The following is a 15,831-nucleotide window of genomic DNA, read 5'->3' as shown; positions in this document are numbered from 1 at the left end:
TCGCTCGTATATTTTGAGTCATTCGCTTCCTATTTTGTTTTACTTCCGGGTCACCGCTTGCTGTAATTTGCTTCCATGCTAAGTGAAGAGTCAGGGTGAATCTATCCTCGAACTATCTGCCCGGGGTAAGAAATGCGGCGAAAGGATTCGATTTAATCTTAATTTGTTGTTTTAGAAGCAGAAAACAAACATTTATTGGCGAAGGCAAGCGTAAGTGTTGCCTCATTTGGGCCACTTCCTGTTGTATTCTACTTCCGGGTGACGACAACAACTCGGACTGCTTGTGTATAAAAAATGCTTCTGTGCTAAGAGACAACAAAAAAGCGAATATATCCTCTAATTATCAAGCGGAGGTAAGTGTTGTGGCGATAAGGCTTTGATTCAAAGTGGAATTGTTTGTTAAGAAGCATAAATCACATTTGTTAGCCTACTTTCAGTGCCTTCATTAGTTCTCAATTGACATTCAGTGTTGCAATGTGTCTCGGCAGTGCCACAAAATGGAGACATTCAGTCATAGTTGATTGAGCTTTTGTCCCGATGCAGTATTTGGCAGGGATATGACCGAGTCTCGCAATCCAGGGATGTCGTCCCTCGCCGCGGCTGCCCCCGTGCAGGTGTCCGACATAGACCCGGTGGAGTACACCCTCCGGAAGCGGCTACCCCGCAAACTCCCCAAGAGGCGCAACGACGTGTACGTCAACATGAAGACGGACTTCCGGGCGCAGCTGGCCCGCTGTCAGAAGCTGCTGGACGGCGGCGGCCACCGGGAGATCTGCGTGCACGGCCTGGGCCTGGCCATCAACCGGGCCATCAACATCGCGTTGCAGTTGCAGGCCAGCAGCCAGGGGGCGCTGCAGCTGGCCGCAAACACCTCCACGGTGGAGCTGGTGGACGACCTGGAGCCCGAAGACCCCGACGAGGCCTCCGAGCCCATGACGCGCACGCGGAACAACTCGGCCATCCACATCAAGGTTTTTTACCCCGACCCCCAGTGAGCGACCAACAAGCAGCCGGAAGAATTAGTTTTTTTCCCCCCGGCTGCGTGGGAGTGTTTCGCACCTATTATTTATTTGGATTACTGAACTGATGCTTTTGCAAGACCTTGGAATATTACTTGCTTTCCATACGCACCGTTTATCGTTCATATCTCCAGTGCAATTTTGATGTTACTGCTTCGTGTCGTTGTTTTGAATGTCCACCGGGTGTCAGTAGTTGATAAACTTCACGAACCACCGTTCTTCGTCAGTCCCAAACGTTTGCCAGAGGGAGTCTTCTGTTTGTAAATTACAAATAAAATGAGCTGCAAGACAAACAGCAGTGTGTAAGTTTTATTTCCCACCGGCGCACGAGCGTGGAAGCGGATTTGTTTGCAGATCGCAACCGTTGATTTGCAATCTTTGCGGCGATTAAGGCAGGACAAAACAAGGACAGACCGCTTGTTTTCGATCATTTCTTTATCCAAGAATAATGTTTTGTATTTAAATAGCAACGGATACAGTGATTGGACTCGTAATGTGAGAACAGGAAAGGAGAACATGTGCAAGCATCCTCAAAAGCATCTTGCACTTACGCAACAAGTACAAAGAAAAAAAAATGAAAACAACAAGAAAGGAAAGACTGGTCTGGAAAAGTTGAACGTCTATTTTGTCCAAATGACGCAGATTCCGAGGCAAGATTGCTTTTACGCTCGTTGAAAACTGTTAATTTGCAGGATGTTTTTGTTTCTTCTAGCATGCTATCACTGCGCAGGCTCTCGTTGATTGTTTTTTTTGACAGATAATGACAAAACAGCTTCACAGTTCTCATGTGTGATTGACCTCTGGCTGACTCACCGCATCCTCTCTTTGGAAACATGACAACACAAAGCCAACAGTGGCTTTCACAAACATCTGTTGGCCACACAAAAGATGAACACTGGAAAAATACGCAGCTAAAAAGTAGAAAATCTGTATAAATAATTATTACGCAATGTTTACACACAAAAAAATAATGCAACCTGGTCACAGAGTACAAATATAAAACACTAGACAGAACATCACGGCTCAGCAATGTGTGAAGGCGTCAGTCATGTTTTGGTTGGTAATCAATATTACTCAGGGTCCCGTTCCGTATGTCACTTTGAAAAGGTTAAACTGCCTGGGAAGAGACAAACACACCCACGTGCAGTCCCGACTGGCACACGCGCCACTGCATTGACACAAACAAAGTGCTTCTTCCAAAAAGTCTTATTTTGGTCGGCATGTCCACGTGACATTTCAAGGTGCGATTCTCTCCAGCTGTGACTGTTCTTTGCCCTTACTTAGTTTAAAAAAAAAAAAAAAAAAAAAAATGGTTGTGGTTTTGTGCTTTGTTTTTTTTGTTTTTGTTTTGTTTCCCCCCCCCCACCCCCCCCTTTATTCCGCACCACTTCCAGCAGCTAGCAAGTCGGTCATCGTAGGGGAGGCCTTTCTCTCGCCTTGCCAGCACAAAGCGGCTAAAGCCTGGAGTTGGTGGCGGCCCGATCAGCTGACCTCTTGCTGACAGGCCTGCGCGTCCGCGAGGAGGAGGCGCACTTTGCCTCGCAGGAAGTTGACGTGCGCTTGGAGCAAGTTGGCCGCGGTGGACGCTCGCCATGTGCTCTCCAGGCCCGCTGTGCTCGCGGGGGGCGCGTATTCCTGAATGATGGAGGCAAAAACGTGAATTGACATACAACCCAACCCAATCTTTTTACACCAAGTACCACCTAAAAAAAAATAAAAAATACAGAGCTTTCCAAGTACCGCAATTACGACCAGCATTAAACTATCGTAGTGTAGTAGGCCCAAGCGTTCATCCAACACGAATGTTTTGAGTTACCAGCACGGCCACCGACTGAATTAAGGCCGTAATTCAAAGTACCACTGCATTTGATATGATTGTAAACCACTGTAACGCGAGGCACAGTTTGAAAATTAACACTGCACTTAAATATACGAAAATGAAAAAAGTACTTCAATCATTTAAAATGTGTCCCACTCAGTATAAATACGGTACATTCGCATTTCAGCACCTGCAGATTCACTTAAGTTGATTTCTATGATTCCAAATTTTTTTCAAATTATTTTTCAAATTTTTGGGTGGAACAAACCCCGAAAACGTTTATTGGCTCTCTATCTGCGCTTATTCAAGAATTTATGGGGTATAATATAAAATCGATATACGTGTATTTATTCAATGCAATTATAATAGGCGTCAACGATAGTGGCGCAACTAAAATATGAAGTGGGTCCCTCCTTGTGCAGCTAAAACAGCTTCTGCTCTTCTGGGAAGACTTTACTCAAGATGTTGGATTGTGTTTGTGGGAATTCCGCAATTCCGGTGGGTGCCGCACGAGGCGGAACGAGTCTGTCCTTTCTCCCGTTTTGCCATCCCGACTCACCGGAATGTTGAGGCTGCGCAGCACGGCGTTGATGCTGAGCACGTTCCTCAGCAAGTTGTCGATGGGGCCGTGCAAGGCCGTGTTGGTGACCGAGTTGCGCAGCAAGCTGAGCGCCTGCTGCAGAAGCCACAAGCCGCACTGCACTTCCTGGGCTTTCTCCATGGCCTGGTCAAAACACAAGTTACAAATTAAGTAAATGTAAGCCGTCGGCAAGAAATAACACCAAGCATGTCAGTGTATCTCTTACATTTTTCCTCTCCCAGACATCAAAATCTACTCCGGTTTGGGGAATGCTGACAGACTGGGACAGGGTGCATCCATCCCGGCATGACTTCTGAGGAGACAAGCGCAGGCTTGATGCAACGCTGCAATCGTTAACGCTCCCCGCCCGTATCGCATCGCCGCGGCCTCACCATGGCGACTTCGGCGTCTTGCGCTTCCTTGATGAAATGGTTCAGCACCCTCAGGTCGCAGATGGGCCTCAGCGGGGATGGTAGGCTTGGGCAGGTCCACTCCAACACCATCAACAGCAAGGCAAGTATTCCTGGAACCAAACGCTCAGTTGAGATGCTTCCAGCGTGATTGGACATTTGTTTCATCCAGCAGCGCTCTATGGTGGCAGCAGGCTCAACTCACTGCACAGTCAGCAGCAATTTGGCAAATTGTGAAAAATTCTTCTTCTCCATTAAAAAAAAAAAAAAAAAAAAAGAGGCTTCAAGCTGTTTATTGCCACTCCCAGCTGCAGTTTACTATCAAACTGAACATTAAACAAAAAGAATTACACCTTCAATACCATATAACTTAGCCTTTCAGTCTGCTAGCTGAATGCTAATGCTAAATAACATTGACGTTGCGGTGCTATAACCCATTGGTAATGAATTGAAATCACACGGTTCAGCAAAACATGTAGAAAGACAATATGCCAGTCATCAGTCATACATTCGTTGTCCTCTCTGAAGAAAAAACAATATTAGTGATGTACCGATGAGCCGAGAGGCGTTTGTACATCTAATTGAGCAGTATAACAATCTGTCTTATATGGCACCCAGGTGGCCAAGCCAGGCTCACCAGAAAGAAGTAAAATATTATCGAGTGCTATTTTACTCTTAAAAAAAATAATAATAATAATAATAATTTGCAAATTTGAGGCTGGAATGGATGAAAGGCATTTCCATACTTTTCAGTGGTGAAATGGTTTGTGATACAAGTGATGTGAGGGACGAGCATAGTCACAGAACCAATGAAACGCGTATTTCAAGACAGCACTGGGGGGGGGGGGGAACAAAACAAAACCAAAAAAAATAAATTTCAGTGGAGATAAATTTGTGAGGGCATTTTTTTTTTTTTTTTTTTTTTTATACACACAGCTGTCAAGCTAATTGCTGATCCGAATAAGAATGATTTAACCCTTGGCAGAGGTCTGAGCACTACTGACTTCGCTTGTTAGTCACGCGCTGCTCAACGCAGCTGGGATCTTGCGACGCTCGCTGTTTGCATCGACGCTCAAAGCATTGCGAACGTTGGAGCCCACCAGTTCATCGGGCGTGCCTGGCAAATGAGAGTGCTGTCATGTGGGCGGCTCGCCCGGCCCTTGTGCACCTCGAGCTGAATGCACTCTTTCAATGCAGCCCCAGTGTGACGCACGGCGGGAGCATACGGAGAATCACCAGATTGAAGGCGAGATTAAGTTCCGCAGGAGCTTCCCCGAAGCTTTCCCATAAAGTTAGAAGCGTGCAAGTGGTAAGATCACTGAGTCAGAAGGAAGGCGTCCAGTCCCACTCTTAATGAGCAGGGGGTGTCAAACACATTTTTGCCACGGGCCAAATTGTAGTTACAATTTCCCTCAGAGGCCCTTCATGAAAGTGAAACCATATCAATGTTTAATCGCCTAATCACATTATTACATATACACAACAAATTGAAGGATACATTTTGAAATGAGAAGACAAGGATAAGAGTTTTTCTCAACTCTTGTTCAAGTTACTGTAAAAAATATCTCAACATTATTGTTTCTTCTTGATTACTTATGAGAATTAAACATTTTGGTCCAGATTTGAGCAAGAACCATGGCATCTGGCGCTCATGATTTGCTTTCGCGGGCCACATGAAGTGATGTGGCGGGCCGGATCTGGCCCCCCGGGCCCTGAGTTTGACACCTATGATTTCGAGGGTAAACGCTTTCTTGAACGTAGACTGTGTTGCCAGCGGTGTGTGCAAATCATTAGCCTTCTTTGTAAACACCACAAGTGTGTGACTCCACCGTCAGGATTAACTTTGACCTCTGCACCTTCACCGTTGCCTTTGTGAGAATGCGTGGGCCTGCATGATCACCTCGCACGGCAAAGGAATTTGTCAGCGCAGAGGCGGCGGACGAGCACGGGATGTCCTGACGGGGCAGGTTCACCCACTTGTGGGAGCTCCACCGAGGATGGCCGGCAGGGATGGCGTCACTTCCTCCTCGGCCGGGCTCGAATCCAGAGCGTGACCTCTGCACCCCCTGAGTACGTGACAACTTGTCTATCTATAATCTGCACAGTCAGTGTACACATTAGGTGCAACTGACCCCAGTCTGTGAAAATCTACATGCATTGAAATCTCCTTTGCAATCATCCACTCTTTGGTCGTGAACTATTGGCAAAAATACCTGTGAAGGTTTTAAGCCGTAGGACAAAGGTGCAGGGGGTAGCCGCATGAACCTTGTGGCACTCCGAACACATTTATGTCCGTTTTCAGTATTCGCAGCCAAACGAACATCTCAAAAGAGTCTCAATGGGCTCCATAGGCCCGAAGTTGACAAAGATTGACGACTTCCAATGATCTAAACCCCCCCAATTGGGCAAGAAAAAACTCAAAACCCAATTTGAGGGAAAAGAAGAACCCTTGAAAACGGGACTGCAGACGGAGGGATCCCCCATTCAGGATGGGCCAGGGTGCAGTGCGCGCTGAGCGGATTGTATGGCGCTGTACAATGTTCACTGAGACACGAGGAATGCTGAACAAATCAATCCAATCGGTCAGCATTCAGTATTTGAACCGCCTGTGGAATCTGCTGCATTGTGTGACGTCACAGTGCACTCTCAGCCCTTTCTGCTGTTGCACACAATGGTACAAAATGACTGGAACGTTTTAGAGCGAGAAAAGGCGCATGCAAGTAATCCAAAACAAGTTCAATTAGACTTGTGCGATTGGACTCCTGCCCGTTTTTTTTTTTTTTTTGGGGGGGGGGGGGGGGGGGGGGTGCGTAACCGGTGATCCTGTTTTAAAGCAGGAATGACTGTCCAAGCCCTGCAACAACAATGCCCACGCTCCATATTTACGCACACGCGCGGGATCATGCTTTTTTTTTTTTTGGTCACGGCAAATGTCGCACCTGATCGGACAACGTGACAAGGCCCTTACCTCTACCGGTGTTCTGCAACATTCGCACACGGCTGCCTCATCTTTCAACAACATTCCAGCAAACGCGCATCAATGAAGCCAGCGCCCAGAAAAGTCGGCCTCCGAAGAACAAGAAAGCTCCGTCTGTCTGTGTCGTCGAAAGATCGAGACCCCCTCCCTCCCCCAGCAGACTGCATGGTCATCAACGCTTGGCTTTGGCGAAAGCCTTTTATTCGCCTCACCACCAGCGCCCTCCCAAAGGCGCAGCGTGGGCGAGGACGCGCGTCTTCTTATTACGCGCTCAATGGAGGAGGAGGAGGTTTAGGGCGGGTGGGTGCGGGGCGGGTGTGTGTGTGTGTGTGGGGGTGGTGGGGGGGGTGGTGGTGGTGAAAAAGCCCAAATCTGTCCTAACTCACCGGGAAAGTCCATGTCGGTGTCCGCATTGCTCGCACCATCCGCCCGCCTCGGCCGGTTAATTGGAAACGAGGCTCTTTTGAGGATCCGCGACACTTATCCGGTAGGTGTTTCTAAAAAGTGCTCCTTTTTTTTTTTTTTTTTTTTTTTTTTTTTTTTTTTTTTTTAAATAATTGATACCCAGGGGGATAAGGTCGCATTGTCCACTGCCCCCAAAACTGTTTTCTCTCATTGTTATCCCAATGAAGAATGCGTTCCTAAAGGTAAATAGTGGCTCGCAATAAAGGTGCAGAGACTTCCCACCCATTGTTTGGGTGCTTTTTATTTTTCAAATGAATGGGGAGGGGGCTTGGAGTGGAAAATATGAAAATAACTCATGATGTCTGGAACCTCGATGGCACCCGGCTGCCTTTTAAATTGGACCATTCAACATCCATGTGACAAAGAGGGCTACAGAAGTTGGTTCTTAATGTACCCAAATGCATTTTACTGTACCCTATCCATGTCCACAAGGGTACTAGTGTGTTGTATGTGTGTGTTTTTTTGTTTTGTTTTATTTAGCCCTGAACTGGGTTTGACCGGTTTGTCGGGTCGTGACAAGGAACTCAATTACATTTTTGCTATTCTGGATTATTCCAGTGGGCAGAGGGCACCTAAGGGGAATGGTTGGATCACGGAAAAGATGGGTCAAGATGGCTCAGTTCCACATGGGAGCCGGTCTCTATCGCTTCCTTCCCAAGCCGATCTGACAGGTCAAAACCAATTTGGGTTCCGAGAATCCCGTCCATGGCGGCCTCGCTAGTGCGAGCGGGGCCGTGTTTCTAAAATAAGCGAGACATGATATAGCTTCCTTGTGATACGATGACACAAACGGCCCTCAGTCGAACACGGGAGACAGGGTGGCGTAGGCCGGGTTTATTGGCTGCTTGCTTTATTCGAGTCACGGGAACGGTAAAGAACAGCGCGGGTCGCTTGCGGGAGAGTCAAATGCACGCGTCAGGTCGGCATGCCAATGTGAAACATCCTCGCCGAGGCCCTGTGGAAGCGCGGCTATTAAAAGGCATTGACCCTTCCTGGAAGTCGGAGTCATGCGAGGGGAGCTAATGGCTATGTATGTGGAACATCATTCTGCATCGACGCGAGTTCTCGACAGCATGACGCGGGCGTCCCATCCGTGGCGATTGGGTACACTTGCACAAGGCGGGAGTTGACCTCGCCAAAGATGGCAAACGCTCACTTTTGATTGACAATATCGGACACTCGATGTTCGTTGCGTCGGTGCGGAGCCGCACCGCGGCATACTCGGAGCCGTTTCAAATATTTCGGTGACCTTCTTTAACTGAACGGGTCTGACGCTCTCCGATTTAAACAATTAGCTCTTTCGGCGCTTTTCCAAGTTTCCCAATCCCCCACAAATATGCGCAGAGCACTGCTTCAAATTCCTGTACTTGGAAATGCACGTATGTCCTTCCACATCACGAACGGCAGCTTTAAAGCTCAACCGCTGCTGCGTTAAAGTTAAGGAGACAATGTTGACCGATCGTTGCAGTGCTGTTTGCTTATGTCTGAGCCAGCATGAGAGCGTGGGGAAACGGAGACAAGGTACGTGCCGGAGGCCATGCTTCATGATCAGAGGGATTGGGGTGGGAGGTGACTGTGGGGGTTTTCAGTGTTTGTGAGTAAGAGTGGGTGGCGGGGGAATGTTGTCATCATGACAGTTTGGCCGGCATTGACGGAATTTCAGTTTGTCAAGGTGAAACCTGATGGCGTTATGAGCCACAAAGGCCACATCCGGTCCAATGTCGTCGTTGGCGTGCGTCTCCATTTCTCGTCCACGTTTGTGGGCTTGTGGCCAGCTACGTCTACGGTCTGGCACCACACAAGACGGGAAGCTGACATAAAAGAATGGGGGGCGGGGGGGGGGGGGTAGTGGCTTTAATGCGAGGGACAGCGGAGCCGAGGTAGGAGCCACCGACTGGGGGCCGGAATTCCTTGTTTCGGCTTGCGTGCGTCCACGGTGACAAAAATATGGTGACCTTACTGTGATCCCGCGGCAATGACGTGACTGGGCGGAGGGCATTGCAGGACAGGAACCAGGCCGCAGAGATTTCCCTCAGACTATGGCTGTATTCAGAATCTCTCCCTATCCACTATGTAGCGCTCTCTCATGAGTTGGCCATTTTGAAGTGCTTCCGAATGTGTCGTGAATATCTTATCCCATCTATAGTGCCCTCAATGTATCCCACAATGCACAATCTTGACAAGTAGTGAACAACCAATGGTGAGCAGGCTTATCGACTAGAGCTTGAAGTCAACTAATCACGTTTTTCGATTTTTGTCTTCCAGTCGGCCAATTTACAGAGAACTTTCAACGACCCCGTCTGCTGCTGTCGCCGCCAGACTATAACACTCGGTCGGTGAAGCAAGGAAATGTCTGGCCAACGAGAAGAAACAGTCTACGTACGTCCGCGCGAGTCCCAGAGTACGAAAACAAGATGGTCGTGGATGAAAATGGTGGTTAGCCTCTCTAGCTTTAGCTATTCTGATAACAGCTAGTCTTAAAACATTCATACCAGAGTGACCACGGGACAGGCGCTGAGGAGTGAGGGCATCGGCGCAAAGTGAAGCGCCAGCTTTGTCGCCAAAATATTATGTCCAATAATGCGTGGACAACAATTGCGTGCTAACAAGAACTTTATTTTCGGCAAGTCTGTCCCCATATACAATAAAAGTGAAAGTGAATAGAAACAATGAAACATATCAATCATTTCGACCACGGTCGATCATCATCCTGAGTATAGAGAAAAGCCGAGCTCGATTTGCAGGCTCTGCGATGCTCAATTAGAGATGTCAGTTCTGTGGTATTTTGAAGACCAGTATCCTCAAGGAGAACCTGCACATAGGTTTTGTGCCTGGTACCTGATGATCCATTCTTGGGTGCCCAGAGTATAGAAATCTGTTTGCTGCTTCATCTTGGTGGCGATAAAAGTGGCCAGCAGCCCTAAATCTGCGTTCTCTCACTTTTGAAGTGATTTTGGGAATATCTCTGTGCAGTTCCTTGTTTGGTGCCTTATCTTTCCAGCTAATATTCAGGGCAGCTCTCAGTGATCTGGTGTAACACCCATCCCGACGTCAAGTACTGGCTCGACCAATGTTTGAAAGATGTGGCTCTTCGTTTGTCTGGGGAGTTCATCTTTTCAGATCTTTGTAGCTTGTTGATAGCTTTCCAGGCTCGCCCCTTGCTGACATGTATGTCTTGACTTGTTGCAATCCAAGAACTCAAATATTTGAAGTCTTGTACCTGTTGGAGTTTGTTGCCATTGGTGGTGCATATCGGTAAAACAGATGTCTAATTGAAGCTCGTGTGCTGAGTTTTGTTTGAGTTCATCTGTAACCCAACCTTTCCTGCTTATTTCCAAAGCCAAGAGAAGTTCCTTTGTGTTCCACTGTATCAGACAGCAAAGCGAAGTCATCAGCCAAGCCAAACACTGTAATGATCTGTTTTTCAATCCTTTTTGACTTCCTCGGTTTGATGATGAAGCTGAGTTCTTGAGCGCTGTCCTCAGGTACAGAATTTCAGCGACAGTAGTCCAAGATAAAGAATCGAAAAGGAGCACATGTGTTACCTTGTAATACAGCTGTTTGAACAATCAAAGACTTCTGTTTCTCCATCGGGTGAGATAATCTTAGCCCTTGTGGTCTCATACATGTTGATGATAGCCAAAAGCCAAAAGCTGACAGGATCTTGCACATTTTAACTCTGCGGATACTGTCAAAGGCCTTCGGAAAATCCACAAAAGTCAGGACTGCAGGCAAATTCCAGGCTTGGACCACTTCAATTAGGCGACGAAGTGCCAAAATCTGAGCAACTGTTCCTTCTCCCTGTCGAAAACCATTTTGGTTGAACCTCAGAAGTAGATCAATGCAGTCCCTGATGCGATTGAGTAGCATTTTGGTGAAGGTCTTGCTGATGATGGATGTCAAGATGATCCCTCTGTAATTTTCAGGATTGTGTAGTTCGCCAGACTTTATGGGGACTATGCATTGCAGAAGTAAAAGAGAATATCAATGATGTTATATTACTTCTCCTACAATTTAAAAAATCCGCTCCACAACTCTTTCCATTTTTACGTTAATCCTTTGTCTGTTGCAGTTCCTCTTCATCAAAGCTATCGGTTGGAATCTGAAGCGCAGAGAACACTTGTTCTGCTTCTTCATCCTCGTCAGTAACTACAGGGGGAGATTTTGAAAGGTTTGATACCAGTTGTCAAGTCTCTCTTGTTGCAATCGACCATGAACCTTTCTTTTGTTTTGCTTTCATTCCTGCCTGTAATGTTGATGGTTTTCCATGTTGATGAGATGTTCTTTCCTTTGTTCTCCTTTTTGACGGCAGCAATTTGTCTCTGAAGGAAGTCTTAGTTAGTGTCAACATATGCTTTGTCTAGGTTTTCCTTAGCGGATTGAAGTTTCTCCCTTGTTCGTTGGGTGTTGATTACAGGTGTTGTTCTCTTCAGAAGCCCTCTGTAAATCACCTCTTTCATCTGAAGCCCTCTGATCCTCACTTGCAAGAAGCTTTCCGTCTCTGAAACATAGAAATGCTTACATTTATTTACCTTGGCGACGACATCCCTTCTTACAACTCTCTTGCACAAGCGCGGCTCAGTGAAGAGAAGTATGCGCAAGGATCCCAGTGTACGAAAAATTGTCACCGTTCCACGACAGTCCGAATACGACATGATCTACTTCGCACATGCCAATTTCCGCCACTGGCTGGCGCTGATACATAGATATGTAGTCCTTTGCTTGTATTTATTCGATAAAATACGCTCTTCTTAAAACAATATAATGTTACTGCAATTTGTTCGATATTTTTCGATCCACCAGCTGAAGTTGATCCTGTATGTTGAGTGTTCCGAATCATCCTTGGCATCCATATGCAATGCACAAATTGGATTAGCTGTGCTTCCTAGAAGTTTGTCAAATGTCACACGTTTTCTTTTCTCAAGTTCTCATACAACACACAAACTGTGACCAGAATTCTTCCCATCTCCCGGCTGACTATTGGCAAACTATGGCCGAGATTCAATTCCTGTGTACACATAATGAGAGCTCTATTGAACGTCGATGGACCCGGGCACCAAATAACAAACAAAACACTATTTGATAACCCGGGCCCAAGCATTTATCTCCAACCCGCGGCAAACATGGCAATGATTGACTCGCATCCTTCGAATGACCAATCCAAAGCAGCAATATGCCCCAAAATAACAATAAAAACGGACTTTTAATTATTACTACATGCATTTCTGCTTTATATGTTGTATATCAACTATGAATGCATCAACTGGAGTTCAACAAATGTCCATTCAAAGTCATTAATGCTCCTACAATATTAAATATACTTGGAAGAGTAGGTAGTAGGTCGCTTTTTGTAAATTGCATTGCTTCTTTGCATGTCTGCTGAGATTATTCTGTCAGTCAAGTTTACACAACATGCAATAAAGTCTAATGGCTAAGTAGCACCTCAGATTGATTGTAAGGATTTCATTCTTTCTGAGAGCGGCGAGTTGAAAGAGTTTGAATGATCGGCTGTCCTATTACTACCTTAACATCACATCATTTGCTAGCGTGTGTGTGTCTTTGTGTGTGTGTGTGTATGTGTGTGTATGTGTGTGTGTGTGTGTGTGTGTGTCTGCAGGGAGACTTTCAAAATTAATGTGGTCTTAACGTCGTACCATGAGGAACTCCCACTTGGTCGGAGAAGTTATATCGCTCTCGACTTGATACAAGCAGATGCAATGCAGTGCATAAAACCCATGGTTATCTTGTATGTAACGCTATTTTTTGACACACTTCTTCTTTTGTAATAGAAAAGTATACGTTTAATGCTATCATTTTTTGGGACGGAATGAAGCAGGAGGTTCATGAGTGAGTTTTTCATGCACAAATCCATGCCTGGTGATGATCTAAGGTGTAGCGGGGCCTCCCCACTTGCCTCGAGGTGCACTTCTTCCCCCTGCTGGAACTCTCGAGAACTGCCTGGAGAACCGCAATCACCTGCTCAGGTGTGCTTTTTTAAAAGCGAATGATGCCTTCACTGACTGACCCAAGATACAAGAACTTTAATAAAACAAAAAATGTATCAACTAAAGTCTCTTTCAATCCTGTATGACCTTAAAAAAGGATTACAGCTATAGAGTCCTGAAACACCACGAGTGAACAAATTCTTCCACCTCCTTTGAGCAAGGCAGAGGGATTCGGGAAATGGGTGCAACGGTTTCAAATGATGATGTTTTTTTTTTAACCTTCTTCTCTACCTCTGTGGTTCGAATGTGTAAAGTAAAAATGTGACGTGAGGTACATTTCTTCCAAGGGAGATGCCGCTGATTCAAAAACAGATGTGGTGGATATCACAATTTGTGGGTATAAATGTAGATGAGATCATAACAATTTCAGTAATTATACTTTTTGGGTCATGCTTTTTTGGTGGTTTGCCCTGACATTTATTATTATTTTTTTTTTAAATGTGAACTGGGTGTCTTGGCTCAATAAAGATTGGGAAACAGTGGTTGATTAAAAGTTAAATGTGAAATATGATTTCATTCTAAAAGAAATTAATCTTGTGAATGACTAACACTGGTTTTGTTGATATGAAATGATCAAATCCTTCACAAAGATTTGTTTAGTTTTGCTGTTATCATTAATGAAGAAACCAAACCTTTGTTTCCCCCCCAATAAAAGTGAAATAAGTTTTCCGCCGGAACTTTCTCTGCAGCCACACGGACGATTAAAGCGGTTGCACAAAAACAGGAAGTCAATGCAAACGTGAGCGATTTGCGCGTTTTAAACATGAACCAAAGCGATTTCACGTCGGGAGGCGACACGGGGATTGATTGGGGTGGAAACGCCGCTGGAAATGTGAATTTCACGGCGACGGTGAGGCCTCTTTTGACGAACGTCCACAAGGGTCTGCCCCCCCCTGTGGCAGAGCCCATGAGGACGACCCTCGCCGAAGGGGAGTACGAGTACTACCACTATGGCTGCGATGGGCAAGATGACAGAGGATGGGGGTGCGGATACCGCACCATCCAGACTATGGCTTCCTGGCTGGGCCACAATGTGGATCATCCTCAAGTCCGAAACAGACCTCCACCAAGAATCCCAGAGATCCAACAAGCCTTGGTGTCCATGATGGACAAGCCCAGCTGGTTTCTGGGTTCCAAGGAGTGGATTGGGACATTTGAAGCCTCTCTGGTTCTCTCTTATTTTTACGATGTTCCCTGTAGGTTGGTGCACGTCAGAAGCGGAGGAGGCGAGCTGGAGACGGTCGCCGTGGAAGAGCTCCATCAGCACTTTGAGAAACGCCGGTGTCCTGCCATGATGGGCGGGGACGGGGACAACTCGTCGAAGGGGATCCTGGGGGTCTGCACCGCGGCCACTGGGAGCTACCTGTTGATCGTGGACCCCCACTACTACGGAGGTCAGCTGGAGAAGGGAGAGGCACAAACAAGAGGCTGGGCGGCGTGGAAGAGATTGTCATCTTTCAATCAGTCTTCCTTTTATAATCTGTGCTTGCCTCAGACTGACCAAACAAACGTCACAAAAATAAAAAAAGTCACTTCCAACTAGAAAATGAGCAAAGTGGGACTATGTCATGGCCTCCTAATCTTTGAAGCTAACATTGCTTTTTGTCAAGGGTTTCGTTGCTCAATTATATTCATTATTCCAAACTCAAGGTTCATAAAATAGTTGACGTTCGCGGAAAAGAAATGCTATGTAAACTTAATGAACATATGAACACATTTTGTTTTGATCTCAAACTTTTTCTACATGCAAAAAATGCATATTTCCCCCCCCCCCCCCAAATATTGTTCACTAAATTTGTAAATCTGTGTTAGTGAGCACTTCTACACAGCCAAAATAATCAACCCGTATTAAAAAAAACACGCAAAAACCTAAATTTAAATCCCATTTTTGCAATAATCCTGTTTTTTTTCCATGGTTGTTCAACAGCCCCCTCTGTTGACCATAAATTGATACTACAGAACTATTTGGTCATGTTCAGCATCATTGAGTTAGCTTTATTTGTAATTTTTTATTTTTTTTACCAAGATGAAGTTGATCTGAGAGAAAGAAGTTCTTGTGGTCTTGTTTTATTTGGTGAAATTAACCCAATTTGGTGCATTTTGTCATTAAAAACAACTTCAATTCAGGAATTGTTTGACATTGAAAAAAAAAAAAGAGTCCTGTGAATTTACTCAATTTGAACATGTACATCGGTTGCACAGGATTAAAATGTGTTAAAACGACACATTTTAACACATTTAACGACCCTCCTTTAAAAATAATAATTAAATGTCATTTTAACACATTTTAATCATGTGCAACCGATGTACATGTTCGAATTAATTCAAATGACTTTCTTTTCAGTGTACATGAATGATTCAAGAGTTTAATCAGTGCATCTTTTTTAATTATTATTATTTTTCTGTGGTTGTACTTCAGTGCAGACTGTAAGTACTTTTGCCACCTTTGCGTGGAAACAACAGATTTGGAATAGCAAGACATTCGCCAACTATGGTTTTAGTTAAAGAATTTTGGCATGCTGACAACAATGATTCAGAGCTGAATCATTACCTTTT

The 15,831-nt window shown here is 45.5% G+C and overlaps 3 protein-coding genes across 9 annotated transcripts; 2 read left to right on the top strand and 1 right to left on the bottom strand.

Moving 5' to 3' along the window:
- Nucleotides 1-38: 38 nt before the first annotated feature.
- Nucleotides 39-1,326, top strand: pop7 (POP7 homolog, ribonuclease P/MRP subunit). 4 transcript variants are annotated; one of them, XM_061669166.1, is made up of 2 exons: nt 39-125; nt 544-1,326. In XM_061669166.1, exon 2 carries the CDS (start codon nt 558-560, stop codon nt 993-995), a length of 438 nt encoding a protein of 145 aa, XP_061525150.1. In that variant the 5' UTR covers nt 39-125; nt 544-557; the 3' UTR covers nt 996-1,326. The 4 variants fall into 4 exon arrangements, with proteins under 4 accessions (XP_061525150.1, XP_061525151.1, XP_061525149.1 ...); XM_061669167.1 differs by lacking the exon at nt 39-125 and adding an exon at nt 148-353 and having other exon boundaries at nt 580-1,326; XM_061669165.1 differs by lacking the exon at nt 39-125 and adding an exon at nt 148-353 and having other exon boundaries at nt 489-1,326.
- A 1,068-nt stretch (nt 1,327-2,394) lies between these two features.
- Nucleotides 2,395-7,279, bottom strand: epoa (erythropoietin a). 2 transcript variants are annotated; one of them, XM_061669011.1, is made up of 5 exons: nt 7,192-7,279; nt 3,811-3,941; nt 3,645-3,731; nt 3,398-3,562; nt 2,395-2,654 (listed from the first exon to the last, which is right to left on the bottom strand). In XM_061669011.1, the coding sequence occupies exons 1-5, from the start codon at nt 7,202-7,204 to the stop codon at nt 2,502-2,504; spliced, it is 549 nt and encodes a 182-aa protein (XP_061524995.1). In that variant the 5' UTR covers nt 7,205-7,279; the 3' UTR covers nt 2,395-2,501. The 2 variants fall into 2 exon arrangements, with proteins under 2 accessions (XP_061524995.1, XP_061524994.1); XM_061669010.1 differs by lacking the exon at nt 7,192-7,279 and adding an exon at nt 6,797-7,026.
- Nucleotides 7,176-15,043, top strand: ufsp1 (UFM1-specific peptidase 1 (non-functional)). Of its 3 annotated transcripts, none has more exons than XR_009767686.1 (3): nt 7,176-7,292; nt 9,536-9,649; nt 11,343-12,706. XR_009767686.1 is itself a non-coding variant. In XM_061669008.1 (2 exons), the coding sequence occupies exons 1-2, from the start codon at nt 7,203-7,205 to the stop codon at nt 14,816-14,818; spliced, it is 729 nt and encodes a 242-aa protein (XP_061524992.1). In that variant the 5' UTR covers nt 7,176-7,202; the 3' UTR covers nt 14,819-15,043. The 3 variants fall into 3 exon arrangements, 1 of the variants encoding a protein (XP_061524992.1); XR_009767685.1 differs by having other exon boundaries at nt 9,536-9,703; XM_061669008.1 differs by lacking the exons at nt 9,536-9,649; nt 11,343-12,706 and adding an exon at nt 14,180-15,043.
- The last annotated feature ends 788 nt before the right edge of the window (nt 15,044-15,831 follow it).

The sequence above is a fragment of the Phycodurus eques genome, chromosome 23, assembly GCF_024500275.1.
Source record: "Phycodurus eques isolate BA_2022a chromosome 23, UOR_Pequ_1.1, whole genome shotgun sequence".
NCBI classification, from domain to species: domain Eukaryota; kingdom Metazoa; phylum Chordata; class Actinopteri; order Syngnathiformes; family Syngnathidae; genus Phycodurus; species Phycodurus eques.
This window is presented reverse-complemented; position numbering and strand designations above follow the sequence as displayed.

Coding starts and splice junctions, on each gene's coding strand:
- pop7 (XM_061669166.1), top strand. CDS start 558: ATGACCGAGTCTCGCAATCCAGGGATGTCGTCCCTCGCCGCGGCTGCC.
- epoa (XM_061669010.1), bottom strand. CDS start 6,818: ATGTTGCAGAACACCGGTAGAG. Junction 3,563..3,644: donor ATGTCTGGGAGAGGAAAAAT/GTAAGAGATACA, acceptor TGTTTTGACCAG/GCCATGGAGAAAGCCCAGGA. Junction 2,655..3,397: donor TGCGCAGCCTCAACATTCCG/GTGAGTCGGGAT, acceptor TCCATCATTCAG/GAATACGCGCCCCCCGCGAG.
- ufsp1 (XM_061669008.1), top strand. CDS start 7,203: ATGTCGGTGTCCGCATTGCTCGCACCATCCGCCCGCCTCGGCCGGTTA. Junction 7,293..14,179: donor GGATCCGCGACACTTATCCG/GTAGGTGTTTCT, acceptor CCTGTGGCAGAG/CCCATGAGGACGACCCTCGC.